The sequence below is a fragment of the Balearica regulorum genome, chromosome 8 (assembly GCF_011004875.1).
Source record: "Balearica regulorum gibbericeps isolate bBalReg1 chromosome 8, bBalReg1.pri, whole genome shotgun sequence".
NCBI classification, from domain to species: Eukaryota; Metazoa; Chordata; class Aves; order Gruiformes; family Gruidae; genus Balearica; species Balearica regulorum.
Genome location: NC_046191.1, coordinates 30471413 through 30494937, shown reverse-complemented (window position 1 = coordinate 30494937; position 23525 = coordinate 30471413). Strand labels below are relative to the sequence as shown.

Below are 23525 nucleotides of genomic sequence, written 5' to 3'. Positions count from 1 at the left end.
TGGAGGTGTGATTAGTATGAACTGCAAGAGTCGTACCCCATTTTAATCTGAGTGCACTTTTTGCCTACTTCACTTTTCCCATGTTGCTGCAAGTTTGAGTTTGAGTTTCTATTCAGCTTGAAGAGTTATAAATAGTGCTATTTTTCCTTCTGTAATTTTTTTTAATTGCTGAGTTGGAGGAATGAAGTAGTAGACTTCCTAAAATCCTTAGTAATTTTGGTCATGTATTTTAGCATTGTGTGTTTAGTATGCTTCATATTTGTTAAGGGAATAATTAATTGGTGATGCGGTAGAAGATTAGGTTCATGAGCAGTTGTGCATGTCCTTGTAATTACATTTAGATTTAGAAACAATGACACTGTTAAAGACAGTCAGCTAGTACAGACCTAGTGGGATGCAAGAGGAAAGGATCCTCTCTGCCTCCCCCTGTGATTTGTCCTACAGAGAGTGAAAGCTTGTATGTAGAAGTCTAGCTGTGCTCGTACCCTCAGCATCTGCAAATCCAGCTGAGATAAGGTTGACAAAACTAAGGATTAAGTGATTGAGGAGAGTGCAAATTCAATCCCAGACAGGGATGGCACAGCGATGTACTTCTGTAAGTCCAAGCATTATTACTGTTTTACTCCGAGGTCCGAAGGCTCTCGGAGACCTTGTTGAAATGATTTCTCCGGAAAATCAAAAATGCTGTTCTGAGGCAGTGCTGGTGTCGACTTGCGTGCACGTTAGTCAGCGAAAGCAAAAATTCTTTAAAATACTGTTTGTGAGGTTTTTTCCTGTTAAATATGAGACACTTTTCACTTTAATCTTTCAGGTATTTATCTGTCAGACTTGACGTATATTGACTCCGCCTACCCATCAACAGGGAGCATTCTGGAAAGTGAGCAAAGAACAAATTTAATGAACAACATTCTTCGAATTATCTCCGATTTACAGCAGTCGTGTGAATATGGTAAGCTAGCGTGTAACTATTGTAGTATTAAAGAGAACAACTTTAAAAGCTTTAATATTTATCTTCTGTAATGCAATGTAAGTATGGGCCAACCTATTTGAATGCCATTAATGCTCTCCCTCACCTTCTCAGCCCAAAAGTCTAAGTTTATTCTGGTATTGTTTGTTGTAACAGAGCATCAGCATGAGGAGACAGGATAAAATTGCCCTTTTCTTACATCACGCGCATTTTTGCAGTCCATAGTTTCTGATGAAAAATGTGGAATACATTGTACTTAACAGTAGTTTTACTAGCACGTTATAAACTTAGATCCCCGTGTTTCATAATTTTATGACTATGAATTCTAAAAATAGTAGGATTGCTTTTGGAGTAGTACTTTTACTGGAGATAATAAAATACGTTCAGCTTGTCTTTTGGACATTTATAGTTCTGTTTGTAGATCAGATGTATTTTTTCTTCAAAGGTGGTCTCCCTCACAATCCTCTTCAAGTTCTAGTAAAGTCATAAGGCTGCGTTTGTGATGGTGGAATGTGAATTAGCACAGGATTTCACATTCGTGAAAGCTCAATATATATATAATGAGTATGTGGTCTGCAAAGGAGTCCTCAGATACAAACCTCCAGGTCTGGGCCTTCAGTTTGGCCAGGAGCAGGCTCTCACTTTTCCCTTGCATGTTCTCTGATAAGCAGAGCAGTTCTGAGGGAATATGTACCTGGCTTTATGGATGTGGGGAATACCAGCTCAATGCACGGGAATTGCCATGAAGGACAAAAATTTCAACATCAGTAGGACTGTAGTTTGTACCTCCATCTTGCAAGAGATCTGATTCTGTTTAAGTAGTTTCTGGAAAATAATTTTGCTTACCAGTGAATGGTATGGTGATAATGAATGTCATCTGTTCTCCAGATATTCCTCTGTTGCCTCATGTCCAAAAATATCTAAACTCAGTTCAGTACATAGAAGAACTACAAAAGTTTGTAGAAGATGACAATTACAAGTAAGTATGAAATGTTATAACTGACCGTAACTCATTACAAAATAGCTTTTAGATCACAAAGCCTGTCACTCTGAAGATCGCACTTGTATTGGCAGATTTTGTGTCTCAGATGCACCAGTTGTAAGTAGTGAGGTTACAGCAGGGTCCTGTGCCCAAGACAATTTTCAGCATGCTGACCACATCGAGCCTGAGCTTTCAGGTCTGTTTGGTCTGGCGATTCGATCTGCAGACCTCTTTGAGTGTTCATCAGTGAAGGCTCCGTACTTCTGGCTCATGTGCAACAGTGTTTAGTGAATAAGACGGACTCCACGATTAGTGATAGCTTATGTCATTTTTCATCAGAACAAAGTCATCTGTGCATCCAGTCCCAGGTTCTTACCGTGGGTGAATTAAGGCTTTCACTTCCGTGGATATTTCACTTTTGTTTTATATTTTTCTCTTCGATTAGGTTATACAGTGTAAGTAAAATATCAACACTTGATTTTTTGAGAGGCAAGATATTGTCCATCTGTGTCCCCGCCCATTCCTCCCAGTATACCACCCAAAACAGAGGTTTCTACTTCCTTAATTAAAAGACTATTACTGTATTAAGTGGTTTGGCATCCAGCAAAATTGGGGAATGGAAATCTCTGGCAAGAGACAGGAACAAGCCCTGAGGATAGGAAAAAACCTAAAGCAAATCTGCTGCATATGAAGAAAGCGTTTGTTCACTGGCTGATCTCCTTGAGGAGGTTCCCCACCCATTCCCATCCTGCCCGCCCTGGAAGTCTGTCACCTCAGTTGTGTTGAATTAGTTGCTTGTGTAGCTACATTCAAATGGTGGGAGGGGTATGCACGCTAGAGGAACAAATACAGTTTGTCATTTAGTAGCCTTAACTTGGATTTACTAAAAGGCAGCAAATGGGGACCCTTTGGTTTCTGTCAAAGGACAGTTAACGAGGGCTTGGACACTTGACTCCCTTCATGTGTTACGATCTTTAGGATTTGTAAATTGTTCTCTGCATGTTCAGAGGCAAGCATCCGGCTTTCCCTTTTTGCTGAAATGTTCTGTAGCATGATTTTGAAAGTAAAGCTTCGTGGTCAAACATTTGAAGGAGAAAAAAACCAAAACCAAACCCAAGTTTCTTAACTGCAGTGTCCACTTCTTAGCAGCATATTGTTTTCATGAATTCCACACTCCACCTTCCTCTCCCTTCACTAGGTAGGACTCACTACTAGTGGGAATTCTATTGCTGAAGGAGCTACAGTCTCTTCATCCTGTAGAACCCATGTTTTGCTAGCGGGGAGATGAACGGAGACAATTGCGTGTAGTGCAGAAACATGGCTCTATTCAGAAAGTCTGGTTTTACACCTATGGGTTTTGTATGTCGCCAAATTGAACTTTTTTATGGGGGAGGAGTGTATTTTGAAGAACTATGCTTACTATAAGTGACTATTTTACTTTTTATCCCCTAAAGTGTCTGCAAAAAGGCTGAACTTAAAGAACAGCCGTTGCCATTGTAACTTGAATACATGTTTTTATTTCCTAAAGTATTTTCTTTAAAAAAAAAAAAAAAATTTTAAAATGGTAATGAGTCATTGCTAAACTGTCTGGGGAGAGGAGGGAGAGGAGCTGTCAACCTTAAAACTTTTTCTCCCCAAAATTAAGTAGGTGCTTTTCCAACCTGCTAATTTCAAAGATTCCAGTTCTGCGAACTGTGTGGACAAGATACGCTTGATCTTCCTGGACTTCTCTGCTCCTGGAGTCTGCCCTCTTTGTGGAACTGTTGGAAATGGCATTAAAAAGTGCCTGTTATAGAAAAAGCTTGAATTATGGATGAAGTCAAGTTGATAATGTATTTTCCAAAGGCAAAAGAAGGATTTTGGCTTTTAGACCAGTAAAGACAAAAGACTTGGCCTGACACACTAGTGTACTTTATAGAAAAAATTAAAATCTGGAGTGTAGTAAGTATAAATATCTTAGCCAAGGTGGGGGCCAGCTCTTAGGCTAGAGTAGTGGTATCGTCACTGAATTTCGTGTATCTGCTAGCAGTCCCAGGGCCCTGTAGGTCCTGGCTTATGTGTGGCTATGTTTTCCCTGGAGTGTGGTGCCAACACAGAGCAACGGCCTCTTCCCCTGCTCCTTCTGCTGTGTGTCTTTGTCGCAGCTTGTTAACAGCTCAGACCGAGGAGCTTTGGCTGACGCAGAGGGTGAAGATGGCAACTGGTGGCAGCTTGTGGCTGGCTGTGCCGGCTCTGTCAGGGACCCTGGTGCAGAAGAGGTTGCAGGGCTGTGCTGTAGCTGAGATTTTGCTGTTGAGTCTGGTCTTCCTTTCAGCATGATACTGCAAACCTGTCCTGGTCTATATGAACCAAAGCAATAGACTCATTTACTACTTTATGCCCTAGCTTGTCATTTTTTTTCCTGCTAAAGATAACTATGCATGGTTTGTATTAACTTCATAGTGTTTCTTGCAACTCTAGAAACAAGCAGCTTTCAATTGTAAATTTTAAAAAAATATTTTTCAAAAACTTAACTTTTATGTGCTTCAATTTCCTGATAAAGTAATTTTTAATGCTTCTTTAATGCAGACTTTCATTAAAGATAGAACCAGGGACCAGCACCCCACACTCTGCTGCTTCCAGAGAAGATTTAGTAGGTAAATGCTTAATAAGTGTGAGAAGACTTCAGCTTGTCAAATGCATTATTTTTGAGTTGCGAATGTGGAAAATATTTGCTTGAGGCTAATAAAGTGTGAAGTATAAACACTGTTTATTTGTAATAAAAAGTCTGAAGGTAGAAATTCTTTCAGGGAATTGAGTCAGATTTTAGGTTCTTGTATGTATTGTGGCACTAACTTGTTAGTGTCATTTGGGGTGAAGAGCTATTAAATATTCATTCTTTGTTGCATCTAGACAGAAAGGCCTTCATCTAAACTTTTAGTGGTATAATATGCTTCCAAAAATGTACATTATTTTTCATCAATGCCAAAAGTAGTTGAAGGTTGGAGTTTCAAAACGTAGAATCAATGGGACCTGTTTAATGTCAATGTAGCTAACGCAGCAACTTTTAGGACTTACAAAATATTTGTAACTAGATGGTCTATTTGAAACAAATGTGCTTGCTTTTTTAAATCCTGTGCAAAAAAACCTAAACTACATTTTTAAAAATTATCAATCTGAGTATATCAATGAGTGTTTTATTACAGGCCATCCCTTATAAGTTGAGTTTAGGAAGTTTTGTGCAACTCTTCCACAATTTTCTTAGAAAGTAGGTAATTCTAAAGTTACTCAGGACTAATGTCTTTTTTGTTCGTAGGCTCTGAAGTCGGAGCGTCTCCACAAAGTGGACGGAAAAATGTTGCAGCGGAAGGAGCCTTGCTACCACCAACACCCCCTTCACCTAGGAACCTGATACCACATGGACATAGGAAGTGTCACAGTCTGGGATACAAGTCAGCATTTTTATTTAACCTTAAAATCCTAAGCTTTGTGATGTATCATCTTTCCATACAGAAGCTTTGCTTTGAAAAAGTAGCACGATTAGGTTAGCATGAGTAGGCAGCTCAATGCCAGTGTAATTCTTTCAAATTCAAACTGAAATAATTGCTTTATTGGTGTTTTTATGATGAGAGCTTCTTTGTAGGCTTTCATATAATTTTGTATAGTAATGGCTTCAGGTTTTTTTTTCTATGTAGGTGTACTTCTAATTAATATTTTAATCATCGTATCATTAATTCCTTTGTCATATTTTAAAAAAGCAAGATTTTAGCTATTCAGTAATTCATCTCAACTTACATTGTGTAAGTTTACCTTTTATGAACTACAGTGAAATTCTAAAGTTCAGTTATGTGTTACAGTAAGACAAAAATACCTTAGGATATTGAATGTAATTTTTAAAGTATTCCTGACTTTCTCTTTGCTCCAAGAGTACTGTGCAGGTTTAAGACTAGTGATTCCTATAGGTAATATAGTTTGTGCAGAAATGCTTATGACTTGAGCCATGATTTAGTTTGATATTCGGAACACACTGCATGCAATACTTGAGGATGTTAAAGCAAGAGCTTTTGAGAGGCATCAAGGATAATGTTGTAACAATTTTTATCCTTGTTCATTTCTAGTTTCATACACAAAATGAATACGGCTGAATTTAAAAGCGCAACATTCCCCAACGCAGGACCAAGGCACCTACTGGATGACAGCGTCATGGAGCCTCATGTCCCATCGCGGGGGCAGGCAGAAAGCTCCACCCTTTCTAGTGGAATTTCAATAGGTAGGAACTGTAAACATATCCGTGCAGTACATGGTTTTTTAATAGATTTTAGCATGATTAGTTAGCAGTTGTACAAGCAGTGGTACTGTTCTAAAATAAAAATTATATTTTAGAAAAAACTTGAGAAATGTAGGTGGAGGAGGGCAGCATAATTTATACAGCATGAACTACATGCTGACAAATTATAAAAAAGCAGATTTTTTTTATTATTTTTTTTATTATTATTTTTATATTTTTTTTTATATCCCCTTTAATGATACAACTGCTGTTGTTCCTCCTCTTCCTTGATGGGAGCGGAGGGAAGTTCCGGGCACCATTTCCTATTCTCTCTGTCCGCCCCCCCCCCCCCCCCCCCCCCAAATCAATCCAAATTAAAAATGTCTTGTGGTACGATTTCTATGTAAAAGGCTATATCAAATTGACAGAACTGTAAATTGCTGACAGTCTTTAAAAGCATAATTTCAAAATACTCCTTACTTTTGTCAGGAGTAGATAGCAATTTAACTTTCAGATACTTCAAAATGTCAGAATCTACTTCGTTTTGGTAAGTTATTTATCTTCAAATATTTAGAGTATTCTTTTGAGAACTTCTGCTTCCTGAGTTTCTTACGTGACAGCAGTTGCTTTTTTTCCCTGTTAGGCACAGATCCTTCAAGTGGAGGGAGGGCAGAGCAAGTGCCTCTCGGATCCACGTAACTGCAGCCAGGGTTGAGAAATGCAACCTCTATCACAGTCCTTTTTCTCAAAATTATTAGCTTGATAGAATTTGATAGAATTTGTTCAGTTTTTATGCATTTATAGTAATACAAGATTTTTGTAGTGCTATGCATTTCTTTGGATAACTTAATTTTTAAAAAAAGTTTTGATTTTTAGCCTTCATGGAGAGAAGCAAAAAATTATGCTGCATTCTCAGGGACTGCACAATACAGGAGATTAAAGCTCCTCATGCATCTATTACCCTTCAAGTGCAGTCCTCTCAGTTTTATGCTGGATTTAGGAGAAAAAAACCCAGACTTTTGTCACTTTGTACATCTCACTACTTTTGAGATGTAGCATTGCAGCATTGCCCTTTTCTCAGTGCAGTTTTTCTTACTGAGGCTTTCAGTCTAAATATCTAAGAAACATCTCTGCAGTGGATTCTTTTTTCCAGGGTAAATTATTTACCTCCAGTCGAGCCTAGCAGGGAAGGTTTGCCAGACCTCTCAGGCAATTTCTTATGAAGTACAATTAAGAAACAGTCACCATCTAGACATTTTGGAGAATACAGGGTTTTCCTACTTTGTCTCATCTCTGAATTTTTCAACTCTGTTCTCCTGTGTAACTCAGGCATGACCTTATTGACTTGATGTAGTCACCCTTACAAGCTGGAAGAAAATTGCCACTTCGGAAGACTTGTAAATCACTTGTAAAACAGCGGCCTTATGCATTTTGTGTAAGATCAGGATTTGTGGTTAGAGCGTCCCCTCTCCCATTCTCTTCCACCTTCAGCCTCCCCATAGTCGGATGCTTCAGTTTTATCACTGTTTTGACAGTCTACCATCATTTATATTTTTGACGCTTCTTGACTATGAAAATTTCAATGACACAAAAGATTAGTAGAGGTGGTAGAAATACATATGGAGGAAGAGAGTAAATATTTGCAGTATCTATTACTGAAGAATCATTGGAAATGTAAGTTATTTGGCATTCTGTACTGCTGCTTCAGCAGGATTTAAGGAAGTTGATTGAAGCTGCTAAGTTCCTCCATCATGTTTGAAGTAGTCTGTTTACTCAGTACTTGGAAATAGTACAGTCACTGCAGCAGAGAGGAGGTTTACAGTATTCTACAACATAACTTCAAAAGACGGTCAGGAAAACTTCTTCTGAATGTGTGTACTGAAAAGAGTGTTATTCCTCACCTTGCCCATAAATGTGGATTTAAACCTGTTGCTCTAGAAACAGGACTACCTTTTCTTAGATATAAGCCTATATAGGACTTCACTTTTTGGATATATGATCCCTCTTTAAAACACGGACTGTGTTTCTGATACACCAGCACCTTGAATGTGACCTTGAAGACTACTATAATACTACTTTAAATCACTCTTGTGTCTTGAGGGCTCAGAGGTGTTCAGACCTTTCCAATCCTTTCATGTTGGAGGATCTGATATAATCTGACTCTGTGTCAAATATCAAAAAAGCAGCAATGTAACAACAGTGTCTATAGAATGTTTGTATGCAGCGCTGTACCGTTATGATGCTTTACCTAAATCATTTGAACATGTGAGTTTGTGCATTTTTTTTTTTATCAGGCCTCGTGTCTGAGTTGCCTTTGTGTTAACAGATTACTGTAGTCCGTTTGCAATTCAGTAAAGCAATTTATAGGCATGTTATGAAGACTCAGCAGAGGACTGTTTCTTTTGCCACTGGTGAACACACCAACTTCTTCAGATACAGAAGGGCTCTTCCACTTGGATTTCTTCAGTTATCTCTGTGACAGAAGTTTTCAGTCTGTGATAGAGATCGGTTAGAGCATCATTAGGCTTGAGATTCATGGCTGGATGGAATTCTGCATATTAGTGTACTAAAGCTGAGCAGTTAATCCAGCAGTGCGTGTGTCTCTAAAAACACACCTTCAAGTGATGATGGACAATTTTGACTGTGTTGTGCTGGGAAAGACTGATGATCCATTCTGGAATGGTGCATAGCATGCCAAAATTCTTACATCCAATGTAATTAATCTTTCAGGTATAAAGGATATACTAAGTGGGTATTTTTCTGTGCAATGAATGATTCCTAAAGTAACAGCAATGCAGAAAGTGAGCCAGGCATGGGATTTCCTGAAAATAGGTCTATCTGTAACGTGACAGCCATGGTCAGAGATCTTTATCAAATTCTTATCTTAATTTCAGGCTCTGGAGGCTGATTGTGTACATTCAACTGATTGTGTACGTTCAACTGATTCTACAAAAATCTAGAACTCAAAAAAAAAAATATTAAAGATATATCCCCCGTTATATTAATTTCTTGTGCTTGGGTCAAAACAGTTCTTGTTCCTAGAACTATGAGACTGTGTTCAGCAGATGGTTGTACATTATGCTACAGTAAGGAAGATGTGCCTCTGGTTCTGTTGCTGTTTTACTTTATAGCATAGGTGCTCGTTATCTGAACAAAAGTGAGAAATCTTTTTCCAGCAGTGCTATGTTAACCTAATTAGAAGGAAGAAACACTTCACCAGTCATATATACAATATCAGATCGGAAATGCTTTCTTGAATTCAGGAATGTAGTTAGAGGAAATAGTCTCTTCTAAGTTTTAGACATTAGTAATTTAGACAACTGCATTTGAGGTAGTCGTTGGAGCTCTTTATAATCACGTAGAGAATTGAGATCTTCAATAATATGATGCATCTTGTTCTTAAGTGGGTGGCTAAAAAGAGGTTATATGACTTGTGTCCTTAAAACCTCACTTTATTTCTGTTGGCTGCAAAGAGACTTTTGCGAGATAACACATGAAAATACAGACAGATGAATACCACTGAAAATACGTCTGTTTTGTGCAGACGATCCAAAATATCTGCTTTTAGTAAATTGGGACGGATGCTTTTACTTTGCAGTGAAAGTTCATTGAGAACCCCCACTACTTGCTATCAGTAAGTCTTAAAGCTACTGCAGTTATGTTCTGTGATCCCTCCATTTTGATGAGGTCACTGTAATACACTCAAAAGAGTGAGTTTGCCCTTCTGAGGTCTAGGCATTGCTCTTGGCTGGATTGAAGGAACCACCTGTGCACTCTTACCAGCTGTACTCCTGCATGTATTTGCCTGCTGTCACCTCCTCACCTAAAAGTAGGATAAATTAAGATGCTTTTACTTAGACTGTGGTTCAACTCAGAAATAGCATGAAAATGCCTCTTATTCATAAGATTTTTTTTTTAAGAATACACAGTTTTCTAGTACTCTGTTATTTTCTTATACTTTTAAAATACTCTTCTTGCTTAAGCACATGCTTAAGTATCTACAGCAACGTTCACTTGCCTTCACTAATGTTCTCAGAAGTTTTGGATTTCTACCATCTCTTACGCTTTTGCTCAGCTGCACTACTGAATTTCTTTTCTGAAGCTGGATTTGTTTACAACGGCTAATAGTTCAAATAATTCTGTAGAGGTAGAGGGACAGTGTAATGTAGACCCCTCTTTTCATATATTGCTTCTGTGTGGCTTTTCTCCTCTTGCACCTCCTAACATACTCAGTGCAAAGTAATTTTGATTTAGGAGGTGGGTTTTTTTAAGGGTGTAGTCTCACATGTATACCACTTGAGAATAGATGGTGAAGTATAAACACAGAAATACTCAACTGAAATTGAGAATGTAATTTTAGGTGTTTAAAAATTCAAAGAAAACACATGTATGGATTATGCTTGTAGCAGGGTTGGATGCAAATTCTGTTCTAATTTTGGAGTGTTTTCTTTTTCAAACTTTCTTTTTTTCCCCACTTATTCTTCCTAATCTACAATGATATGGATGAAAGCTCTGGAAAAACTAAGGCTCTTGAACATTTAGCTTAATTTGTGTGTTCCAATCACTTGAGAATAACTTGAGCCTTTATTCTAATGCAATCAGAGAAATTAATGCTGCAGAGTCAAAGAAAGGTATTTTAAATCAGTATTAATGTAAGAAAGTGCCTTTGTAAGAACAGTAGATTTTCAAACCAAAACTGGCATAAAATGCATACAAGAATATTAGCATTTTAATGAATTCTGCTATTAAGTCACCATCTTGAAGTACTTGAATTCTACAAGGGATTATATTTCTCTTTAAATAAATGAAGTATAAGTGTAGATATACAGTGTATGCATTTACTTTCAGGTTTTTGGCAGCTTATACAGTAGGGAAGAACTCTACACAGCCAATGTTTGTTCGGTTCCTTACCTTGTAGTGTACTGTTCAGGTGTTTAGGACTCTGAGTCATCAGTAGTCTGCGTCAGAAGAGCAAAGTTCGGGTAGGGTTTCAGGCAGAAGAAATATTTATTTTTTTAATACTCCATTTAAATGAGTATATAGATGGCTCTTGCCCTAAATGTGGACACCCTGTTTTGCTTTTGTGAACTACTACTTCAGTAATAGGGTAAATGCAAGAGCTATATAATATGTTAGGTTAAAAATGCACATGTGGATGTCTGGATTTGAGAGGAAGAGATGGATATACAGTTTCAGTACCCCATTTCTTCCCTAATCCTTATTAGTACTGTTTGGTCCAGGGCATATGGTGTGGTTTTGTTGGTTTTTGTGATTAATGCAGCCATACAAAAGCCCTGTTTCTGCCCATCTTTATCCATTTGGTTACTTGCCTTTGTTAGCTTTTCATGATGAAAAAGTGATGGCATTAGATGTTTGTGTTGATTCTCAGGCAGCATATTGCTTGTTTGCCAGTCTTTACACCATTGTTATTTGGTTAACTAGCAAGCCAAAGTGGAGCTATTTAGACTTTATTGTACAATAGTAATAGTAATGGACTAATTCAAATACACGTGAGGATTTTCAGTATGATCATAGATGTCAACAAAGCACAACATAACTTTTAGGGCATGGAGTCCATCTCCATGATGCTAACTAGGCTGTATTGTGCTACAGCAATTGATGTTCAGGTCTCCAGGCCAATTTTTTTCTGTTTTCTCATTAGAATTTCAAGTTCTGTCAGGTCAGTCATGAGCTATAGTGACTAGAGCTCTTGGAAACACTGTGTAACCGGAGCCAAGAGAGTGTCAGTTGCAGATCTGAGAAGGGGAAAGAATTTTTCGTCTGAATACTTTTTAAAGTCTTTGGGGTTGGTTTGTTTATATTAACACCTGTCTAACTTTGGGGACTAACTTCTGGATAAAGGAAGCCTGTGTTTAATGTTCAATATCCTCAAACTTTCAGCGACGAGTAGATGCTCTGACCAGGGTGGAATTGGGTATGCAGTGGTATAGGCATTCCCTATCACATAACTAGGAACCTAGCCTCGTGCTGTTTGTGTGGCTGTAGCATAGACGTGTGTGTATATGCGCATCTACAAATGTGAACAGAAAATTCACGTCTGTATTCAGCTGCAGTACTAGAGCTCTCTGTGAACAATCCTGAAACTTCTCAGACAATCGTCAGCATGGTTAGTGGAAAAAAAAACACTTTGCAAATTGCTGTTATTCCTAAGATAGGAAAAAGCTGTCCTGTTATGTAGTAAATACAAACACAACTCTTTTTTTTTTTTTTAGTTCTGTACAAAAAATTTTAATTTTATTAGCAATAGAGAAAACTAGGAAGATAGTGGTTTGTGTCAAGTAGCTTCTTACATAAACCCAAACCTTGTGTAGAACATTACTTAATAGAAAGGATTTATACTACCTAGGATTTGTTATTAAGTTTAACCTGAAGACCTGCTTGAAGTTATTGGAAAAACTCAAATATTGAGTACATACTTGAGAAGAATTTAAGAAGGCGATATATTTTTAAAGTACTGAATGAATGAAATATTTCCAGTTGAGGTGATAGTCAAATAGCGCACTTCATGTTTAAACAGAATTTGTCTCGGCATCTACCTTTTAATAAGTTAAAAACAGTTCCTTTCACCTCTGTTTTGTTTTGGAGGGAGGGATGTAACGTATATTCTTTTGCTTTTTGGGAAAGGGGTTTTTTTTAGTATCAGCACTTTTGTAGTGTAAAAAAATCTTCCAGGGGTTTTAGCATCTAAAAAAATCCTGTTACACGCATTCTATATAGGTGTTAAAGAGGGCTAGTCAAATCCTAAAATTCAACTTTTTCCAGTTTTTCATTACAATTTTTTAAAGCCTATATAAGCATCAATAGAAATGTTAAATCAATAGCTGTGATGTTTGGCCCACTTTTTTTCTAAATTAACGTTGCTTTTAAAAGCGTAATTGGCAATTTCTGTATAGATTAAACTTTTTAAATGGAACTTTTTGTTTATGAATCCTCCAAAATCATTTAACTCTTCTAACTGTACTGATACTGTAACAACAATTAATACTTTCTGAAAGATGGCATTTCAGATCTTTTGCTCTAGATCTTTGCATTTTTAAATAACACTAGCTTTTAAATCTTTCTGTAGACTACTTAGAGTGTTTGAAATATAACTTTCTTAGTAAAGCAAATATAGTTGCCATCAAAATGTCTTTTCAGATAAAATTTTCATGTATCAACCTATTTCAAATATAAAAAATTACTTCATAATACAGTATCGTTAGTGGGTTCTAATTATGTGGCTTTCTATCATGTGGGCCTCAATCAAGTAGAGCTCTAGTCGTATTGAAGTTGCACTTCTTGTTAATAATAAAGCGAAATCTGTGCAGTAATAAGGAAATAAATAAGACTTTAATTATATCTAGTAAGTTCAGTGTTGGCTGGATGATGAGGGCAAACAGGAATTACTGCACCATTTTGCAGAACGCACTGCTCCGAGTAGCAAAAAGGAAAAGTTTGATTACATGCAAGGAAATTTTTTTTTCACGTGCAGATTGTGCAACACAGTAACAGGTTGCTCAGAGAGATTGTAGGCACCGCATCCTTGAAGAACGTGGCTAGATGAGGCCCTCAGCAATCTCATTGCCAAGTTAACTTTGTTTCGAGTAAGGTGTTGGACCAGATGACCTCCCAAGGTCCCTTCCAGCTAGAATTATTGCAAAATTCTGAAGTAGGCTAACTGAACAAATAGGAGAGATTGTCTATGTGGACAGGTTTGGATCAGACCTTCTTAGAAACAGTCCAGAACCTGCCATTCTGGACTGTTACATTTCCTTAGATCAATGCAGTCTGTGCCTTAGTTCGATGCGAGTGCACCTGATAGTAGCATCAGTTATTCACTTCCTATGGATGTCATTCTCTCATTTGTGCTCCTTGGTGTTTAGATGGCTCAAGAAAATCACTTTTGACTTCACAACAGTCCAGGATGCTGGATTCCCTTTCTTGACAAATCATCATGCTGAGAAATCATCATACTTGAAACCTACCTCCCTAATTGTCATTCCACTTGCTGAAAGGATTTCAGAACTTTAAAATCTTACTGTAAGATATTCTACTATAAACAGTCTTCCTCAAAACCAGTCATCTGGGAGGTCTTACCCCAAATACCTGTGTTAAACTGTAATTCTGTTACATCTGATTCTGTCTCTGCATCCCCAAACCATGCTACTTGTTTGAAGAGACTTTGTATATCGCCTTACAGAGCATGCAGCTGTGGTTTTGTTTGGATGAAATAAATCATTGAGCTTTCCACTGTGATGTGGATGTAGAATTTGCTGAAAATCTTAAGTGTCAGTTGTTTCTTCCAGGAAATGATAAGCTTTGTTTTGGGATTTGCAAAGACTAGTGCTGTAACAGCAGGCTCCATCTGGATAGGTTACTCCAACTGCTTACTCCAGTTTTGCCTGAGATACTTCATGATCTCTCTGTCAGTATTCCTGTGTAAAACTATGTAGAACAACGTGGAGTTCAGTCCACACATTCTCTTTTCCTTGGTGTGGGTCAGGTGTAAACTGTGCTGAACAGAACTTCTGATTATTTTTATAGTTACTTTTTACTCACCTGCCTTCTGGCACCAGAATGACTGTTTGCTGATAGATTAAATTTGTGTAGACAGTCCCTTGAAGTAAGAACACTTACTCAACTGTAGTAACTGTGGCTCTTTGATACGTTGTCCTCGCAGCTACAGAGGAGGTATAAGTCACAGAAGTATAAGTAACTGTACTCTTCTTTTATGGACAAGCTACCTGCTAGCTGTAAATTTTTAAGCAGTTGAATGCTTAAGGATCGATGATCTGAGAATGTAAGTACTAAAATCGTAAAGATGCTTTTAGAAAATAATTAGTCACCTGTTGAGTATCTTACTCCTCCTCTTGCAGACCTTTCTGCCTAGCTTAGGAGCCAGTAGCTCCACTGGAATATTGCTTCTATATGTTTTTTAGCTTCTTCCACTATACAAGTACCTTTTCCTGTAATGTCCATGTAAACCAGGTTTTCCTTTAGGAAAAGCTCAGGATAAACTGAGACCAAATTATTTAGTATCCCTTAGAGATCATGTTAATATGAGGATGGTGAGCTAATGTTTGGAAAAGAGACATCTAAGCTGAATTGGCTGGCAAAGAAAGGTATGTATTTTCTCTTGGATTTTGCACAGAGAGAACTTCGGTCCATGCTGAGATTTTCATGGCTCTTGGCTGGAGGTTACCCCTGCTGTGTGTGAATTTTTATTGCCTCCGTCTTTACTCTGTGTTTACTCAGTTGATAGCCAGACTTACCTTTATACAGATTATCTTTATTCTTCAGGGCACCACTGTTCCCTGCCGATTTTCTGTGTAAAATTACAGCGAACTTGTTCCCATTTTCAGCCTTTGTTTCTCTGTGGGAACCCTTAAGTAAGGTGCATTTAGACTTTTATTTTTCTTTTCAGTTTGTCTGAAAAGCATTGTAAATCAATTCTTCCTTTTATATATGGGTGTTCAAGAGGCAGAGCAAACAAGCTGTCAAGTTAGTGTGCCAAAAGGTGGGCTTTTAGCAGTGACTGGCATTGAATTAGGGTGAAGCTGAGGAGTTGGGATTGTCTGGAGCCAAAACCACATGTTGGCTTGAAGTGAAGGGCAAGGATGGTAGCTGGAGTGGAAAGCTGCTCTGGACTGAAAGGTGAAGAGCTAGCTTCAACATTGTTTGTAGTGCGGTTGGTAACTGAAGTTACTGAGTTCTGTTAACAGTATTTGTATACTGATGTGTATTTACTGATTTTTAAGAACAATAGAGGTAACATGACCTTGTGTCTGCATTTAAATACTGATTTTCAGGCTGATAGGATTTAGTTTAATTGCAAAGTCTGTACGTTATTTGTGGACTTGCCTTGAATTGATGCATCAGATATTTGGATTCTGTGATTATTTTTTTTCCTCTGCTTATATTGTTTAAAATACTTGCGGTGATACTGGATTAGTTTATGAAGCACAGAAGGAAAGAAACACTGTTGTGATCTCATATAATAATTGTGAGATAGCTTTAAACAGTCTCAGGCTTCTCAAATCAGCAAAGCCTTCGAACGTGTTGGACGTTCAGTGATGAGTTTGTACTATTGTGAAGTTCTGCCCCTTTCTGATGACCATATGTGATCTCAGAAGGAGTTATTTAAATAAGCGACCTTTCTTTTTAAGTGCTTGTTGTGTTAGTCAAACAAATACACATTTTAGGATGTTCTTTAAATTTTGAAAATGCCTTTCCCATTTATTAGCACTCCCCTAGACCCAGTCCCTTCAAATCTCTGCCTCAGTTTATGTGAAATTCCTGAAGCAAGTCACAAAGTATTTTTGTTGTAGTATTTTAGTGGAGTAACTTTTACATCTTTAATCTTGACTATTCCGAGGAGAAACAGATATAATTGAAATAGGTGGGTTGTAGGTGATGAAATAAACTATCATTCATTCTTACCTTTTTTCAAGGTAGCAGTGATGGTTCTGAACTCAGTGAAGAGACTTCCTGGCCAGCGTTTGAAAGGTAAGAAAAAGTGCCACTCCAGAAACTGCATTTCTCTATTCAGACATTGCTACTTACGCTCTCTCACTCAGGTCTGAAAATGATGCTTTATTTTAGTGATCTATATGTAAGAATATTAATAAACTGTAGTAAGTTAAAGCAGCAGAGAAGTAGCTTCTGCTTACTAGTAGTTAATAGGGCTTTTGTCTAATTGGATGGTCAGTCATTGCACACATTCTTCTAAATAGTTCAGGCAGAGTACCATTAAACCCCAAATGATTTGTCTGTATCTATATATTTCCATATCCTGTGTATGCTATTCATGTGACCTATCTGGTTTTCATTTTCACTTTTCCTGAGACATTTCATCCATTCTTGGTCCCTTTGTTCTTGTAACTGACCTTGTTACCATTTGGTCTCTCCCATCTGCTCTTCACTTTGTTGTTAGTTGCCCACGTTATGTGGGAGAGCACAGTAACGTCCCTTGCTTATGTCTGATTTTGTGGTTCAGAATTAATATCTTGCTCCTTATCAAAATACCTGCAAATGCTCAGGTGATATTCATCACTTCAATCCTTTCCCATGTTGTAATTGAGAATGTAGAAAAAGACTAATAGCTATAGTTTAATGTAGTAAAAAGTGGAAATTTCATCTTTCCACAGCTCAGTAAGATGCGCAATACAGCGCGTAGTTTGCTTCCCTAACTCAATTTTAGGTAATTCAGCTTCAGAATCGCCATGGATGGCTTTTTCTACCATACTACGAAGATATGTTTGATAGAAATTTTTGTGAAAGAACCTTATAATTGGGAACTGTTGCCACAAACCTTATATTCTACTTCAATTCATTGAAACAGTTGAAGTGTTATTTTTTGGAAGATATCTTTGAAAAGAATCTCAGTGCCAAAGTTGAACTCTGATATCTCATGCTATAAATATTACATACATGAGGAAATGCCCTTATGATTCCATTAGATAAGAAATAAGAACATTGCATATGAGCATAGAAAGAAAATAGGGTCAGAAAAAACATCTGTAATCTGTATGTGCTCTGTTGCTTTTCCTTCCCTCTTGCATTACAGAGTTAATCAAGTTCGGGTTATTCCTCTAAGCCAAATGTTACATGGCAAAGCCTTAGACAAAGTGGTGAACTGAGTGCTTTTAGCTTAAGTAGCGTAAGAAACAGAAAAGTTTTAGTAAAGTTCAGGCTTAAGCTCATATTTTTAGAGAATAGTAACACGCTCCAGAATTGTGTGGACTTCTGAGACAAAGCATCCCTGCCATAGTGAGAACTGGCTGGCCCAGACCAGCCTCCAGTTAAAAGGTTTGCTCCACATCAGTTATGTCAGAAGATTCCTCCTCCAGATTACACTTGCCCTCAGTACCTTCCTCTCTCCTGAGAGCGCTCCTTGGGAACTCTGAAGTTGCATGCTTTTGAGGGTGAGTTCTCTGCCTGCTTCCAGGGAGAGGGATCAGATTCCTTGTATCATGTGAAATTCCTAGAGATACGCGGCAACCTTGTGTCTGTTCCTTGGTTCATGAGATGATGAAGCATGTTTTGGAATTCAGTAGGTAATACACTGAAATGCAAATGTTAAAAATTACGACAACTAGAGAAGGTGTTTCTCTAGTTTTGGTCTGTTTCTTATCAAAGAGTTTTTAAGTGAGGGAGAAGCATTAGTTGTCTGGAATTAACAGCTACTGGCAAAATTGGGATAGTTCCCATGTTACTAATGACTACTTCCTATGCAGTGCAAGTGGGAATTCAGTATTCCCTGGTGATTTAGGAACAGAATCTTTGGGTAAGAGGGCTTAAGTCTGCTAAATATGCCTAATAGGAAGTAATGAGATACTCCACACACAGATTCCCCAAGTAACAGAAGGAATTGTATCATATATTCTTGGTTTTCCTGACCCTCGTGTTGTTTGTAACTGGGAAATGCGGAAGGGATGAGAACTAGAGTCACTGATTGTTTAAGTGCAACAGAAACTTAGTTTGAAACTTGAGTAAGAGCTTTCATCATTGGGGTGTCCCTTTAGACTAATCAAAATTACTTGAAGAACTTTAATTCCAAGTCCTGACAGTTATATCGTGTTAAGGGCTTGATACTAAGTGACACCTCAGTCTCATTGGTTGTCATCTGAGTGTCTCTGAATAGATTTCCCTGAAATAGCTTGAATGCAAGAGTGATAACCTCCTTGTTATGCAAAAACCCCCAAGCTTAAAGGTAAGAAGAAAAGGTATTTCATTTGCATGCAAAATATATGTACACACAAATAGACAGCTTATCTTACGGTTTTCTTTCCTTCATCTTAATTATTGTTTTATTTGTTTATTTGTCTGTAGCTTGAATGTATTTTAAAACAAAGATATTTAATACATTCAAATATATCACTTATGTTGAAAACCAAATTATGGTGTATTCTGGAATAGATTAGCAGATGGTAATTCATTAATATCTTTTTGATAATTCTTCCTGCAGCAAAGGCAATAGTTTGAGCTGGTTTAAAACCAAAGGAAAAAAACCAAACAAAACCAACCAAACAAAAAGCATTCTTCTTGTTTAATGCTGCTGACCTCTACTGTCTCCCTTCTTTACAACCGTTTTGTTTGCCAGCTGTATGCTACTCTGAGTTCAGATTGAAACATGGTAATGTTTCAATGCCACTTGCTTAGGTTTCGCATTCTGAAGAATACAAAGCCCCTCTCACGGGTGACAGATTGTTAGGTTTATACTATGTGGGAGATTTTCCCTGTAAAATTCTCATAGGCTTGTACTTAACTGCCTGCTTCTGCAGAATTAGAGCTGATTTTCAGTATTTCAACATAATACAAGCAACTAGAAAAATGGATGAAAAATAGGGGGTGAGGACAAAGTACCTGTGCTTCTGTGGACTTAAATGGAATTCAATCAACTAAGGGATCTGATCCAGAAAACCAAGGGTCGATGGAGCAAAGTAGTATTCAAAAGGCAGGTCTAGAACACAAGTCCTGGCTATGGATAACAGTATAGATCAGGTTAAGGACTCTAAAATATGAAGCCTATATGTAAAGTTTACAGCTTGTATGAACTGGAGAATTGAAATATTGCTTAGCTTACTTCAGTGTTACTTTATTTTAAGCATTGTCAGTCATATTTTGATAGTGCTTTTGATTCCTTTCAGCCCAACAACTTGTGTGTGTGCACATACTCACAGAATTTGAAAAAATTTTTTGAAGTAATATCTATAGTCAGAATTTAAAGACATACGGATTTTATTAATGTGGTTCCTTTACATTGATTTAATCTCTAAGAACTAAACACAGGCTTTGCTCTCAGAATGTATTATTCCTCAGGGCCAATAAAGCACTTCAGTATTATGAGTTCTGACAAAGAGAACATCTGAAGAAATAAAAAACCATGGTGTCTATCTCTGCATGCATTTTTCTAAATAATATTATCCTTTGTTTCTTAATTGGAAGCGGTGGCGCACGAAAAAAAATACTATGCTGTTTTAGCAGTCGTGCTGTTTGTGTGAATAAAAGTATATGTAATACGTACAATTTATAATGGAATCCAACAGGAACAGGTTGTACCATTCTCTCGGTCCGGGGACAAGAGTGTCACGAAATGGCTATCGAGGCCACATGAAGGCCAGCAGGTACAATCCCCACTGCACACAGAGGTGTCAAATTTTCCCTCTGGTGTTGGTGATTTGGTTTGGTTTAATAATTAAGTGGGTGTTTTCTGATGTTACCTTTCTAACTTACATGTCAAAATAAAAGTAGAGACCTTTTGCTTCAGACTTAAAGCTTTCCTCTTCTGTGACTTACTCTGTATCACCATAAGGGCCTTTGTTCATTCTGGTCTGCAAATCCAAATTCTGAACCATTGGATCTTTATATCAAGTCTTAAGATGTTTTCCCAGAGGTAGCTTTTAAACTGTCCACCACTGTGAAGCAGTGTTGGTAGTTCTCATGTGGACAACAAAGCTGCTTCTTGTGCTAATGGATGGCATTCAAGATGGTTTTTTGCTGTGGTAGTTCTGTATTGAATTTCTTTTCCCCTCTTCCCTGAGATAATAAATATGGCTAAAATGAGTAATGCGTGAAAATTGGCCTCAATTCATTATATATAGTATTATTTGCAAGCTGACATAGTAGTGTAACTGATGATTCTGATGAATTAAAATACAAATTCTCTCTCCAGCTGTGTGGCCCTGTAATTGGGGAAGAGATGGCCATTAACTATGAAACTTTTTTCACATTAAGAAGCAAGCATTGTCTCACTGAATTAAACTCATGTTCACATCTATCAATGTCCAAAACTGTCTCCATATCATCATCCTCAGTAGGTGCTGCAATGAAAATGTTTGCTAGATTTCCTGTTTACTTTGAATGCTCATGAATGTTAGGATGGATGAAAGAGCAAATCCTAGCTCACTTCAAAACGAGTTTCAGGCACTGTTCGTTTTCTTGGCTTTTCTAGAAAGCTGCTGGGTTCAGCAACTTAGCTATATGCTCTGATTGACATTTACTGAAATTATTTCTGTTGTAGTTTTTTTCTGATTGAGAATGTTTTGTAAGCCAGTCAGCTTCATAATTTCAATAAAGCAAAGTTTTCTTTTCACAGTGCTGTACCCAGCACTTATTTTATCCCACTGCTCTTAGATCCTCCGTAGCTTAGATGATTAGTAGAGCTCCAGATGCATTAAAACACCTTAAAGCTGTGGTTTGGGTTTCTACTCTTTATTACTGCTCCTGCCCACCCTTCTTGCTTTCAGATATTTTAAATATTGTGCATGTTTGAGCTATGCTTTGGTTTTGATGTGCTAATGATTCCAGTGTTTCTAACAAACAAAATACTCGATCTTTCTTGCAAGGGCTGAAGGAGAGGTTTTAACACAGCAACAGTATGACTGTACTTCAACCGTTTGCTTTTAAAATTAATTGTTCTTGTATTTCAGTTGTGTCTTGAGTTTCAATTTTTTTAGTTAAGGATTACCTGCTTGGCTAATTAATTTTTCTGATCACTTTTGCTTGTGAGCGTAAATTCCACAACAGCAATTCCTTGTAACAGCCAAAGTCTCTTTCCACAATGAAGTCCAATAAACTAAAAGTTGACATTTCTAAATTAAGATAGAGATGTTTGCATTAGTTTGTGGTAATACTTGGAAGACTGCTTTAGGAACAATATTTTTTCACACAAATCTTCACATGCTCCTTTCAGCTCCCTAGAATCTGAAGATTTGGCTGTTCATTTGTATCCAGGAGCAGTTACTATTCAAGGTGTTCTTAGGAGGAAGACACTGTTGAAAGAAGGCAAAAAACCTACAGTAAGATATTTTTTTTTAAAATTCATTTTCTCTCCTTCTTCCTTTACCCAATTATAAATACAATAAAGTGGCCATTGTGCAACTAATTCAAATGTCTGAGATCTCCTTTGCCTTGCTGATTAAGGTTTAGCGTGGCTGCTAGAGATTGCATTCTTGTGTTTGGTAGATTTATTCAGTTTATAAGGCTATACCCATAATCTAGGGAGTAGAAGAGAAGTGTAACGCTACATAACATTTCTTCCAATTCCTGATAACCTTAAAAGAGAGGAGCATGCTCTGTCTTCCTGAATGGTATGTGGATCCTAACACTTTATCAATAGATAATAACCCTTAGCATTTTCCTTGCAAATGCTCGATTATCAGTTATAAATCAAAATACATATTAATGACAATGGGGGATACCTTTTGGCAGTACATAAAATGGAAGAGGGGCAAATGTTCTCTAACTCAGTGTTCTGTAACTCAAAGTATGAGTTGCAGAAAGTATAGAATAAGATGCAGAAAATTTTTCTCAGATTAGTGAGGGAAAGGCACATATTCTTTCTGCTCTCTAGATTTTTTAGTGCATTCATAGGCCTACACAAATAACTGGAAACAGCAGCTTTGAAACATGGCTGATGGTTTGGCTGGACAGTTAGTGCTGTCATGTTTTTGCACGATGATGTCTTTTATTTTACAGCTCCATATTATGAAACATTTCACTTATCCATTGCACTTCCCCCCCCATTCCCTCTTTTCTCTCCAGGTAGCATCTTGGACAAAATACTGGGTAGCACTGTGTGGAACCCAACTCTTTTACTATGCTGCAAAATCCCTGAAGGCTACAGAAAGAAAACACGTATGTAAAACAGGCGTATTCCAGTATCATCTGCCAAAATGAAAATGTGATTTCCTGATGTAAACACTGAGAGTAGTTTAGGACCTGCATGATTTCTAGTCAGCACTATCCTGTCTTCCAGTCAATCGGTCACTCATATAGATATGCCCTAATGGAAATACCACGCACATTTGTATGCTACACCAAGAATATCTGCTTTGAATGTGTCGTGGGTCTCCTTGAATTCGTTGGTCTATAGAGAAGGGAACCATGTCATTGGGTCTGTCTGCTTTTCTAAGGTGGAAGTTGTATCTTTTGATGATCTCTGAGTCTTGCAACAGTTTGTTGCTACTGGAAATCCAAACAAACATTGATGTGCAAAGACTGAGAAGTCACTACATATGACATTAAACATGTATTGATTTCATGTATGTGGTAAAATTAGACTCTACTCTTTTTTTCTCTAATCCTGTAGTCCGTTAACTAACAACAGAGTACAGAACTCTTCATCTGTTACACATACATATCATGTGACGCTGGCTTTCCTTTTATCCACTGCAACTTAATTTGAAAGAAGCTAAAAATAATTTTCCTATGTGGGAAAGTAATAAAAGGATTTTCTGTAGATGTTCCAGGGATGTTATGATGTGCGTAGTTCCTGTTTTCACTAGTGAATTTAAATGGAAGAGGATGCCGCCAGAGATTCTGTATAA

General features: G+C 37.5%; 1 protein-coding gene across 7 annotated transcripts in view; it reads left to right on the top strand.

Moving 5' to 3' along the window:
• RALGPS2 (Ral GEF with PH domain and SH3 binding motif 2) overlaps window positions 1-23525 on the top strand; it is a 136714-nt gene that overhangs the window by 97421 nt on the left and 15768 nt on the right. For 5 of the 7 annotated variants that reach the window (XM_075760449.1, XM_075760448.1, XM_075760447.1 and 2 more), the window contains 9 exons: window positions 812-949; window positions 1856-1946; window positions 4518-4585; window positions 5245-5380; window positions 6047-6198; window positions 16647-16701; window positions 20244-20321; window positions 21890-21995; window positions 22741-22833. In XM_075760449.1, coding sequence (XP_075616564.1) covers window positions 812-949; window positions 1856-1946; window positions 4518-4585; window positions 5245-5380; window positions 6047-6198; window positions 16647-16701; window positions 20244-20321; window positions 21890-21995; window positions 22741-22833 — 917 coding nt within the window. The remainder of the gene's footprint in view (window positions 1-811; window positions 950-1855; window positions 1947-4517; window positions 4586-5244; window positions 5381-6046; window positions 6199-16646; window positions 16702-20243; window positions 20322-21889; window positions 21996-22740; window positions 22834-23525) is intronic. The other 2 variants (XM_075760452.1, XM_075760453.1) reach the window with 1 other exon arrangement.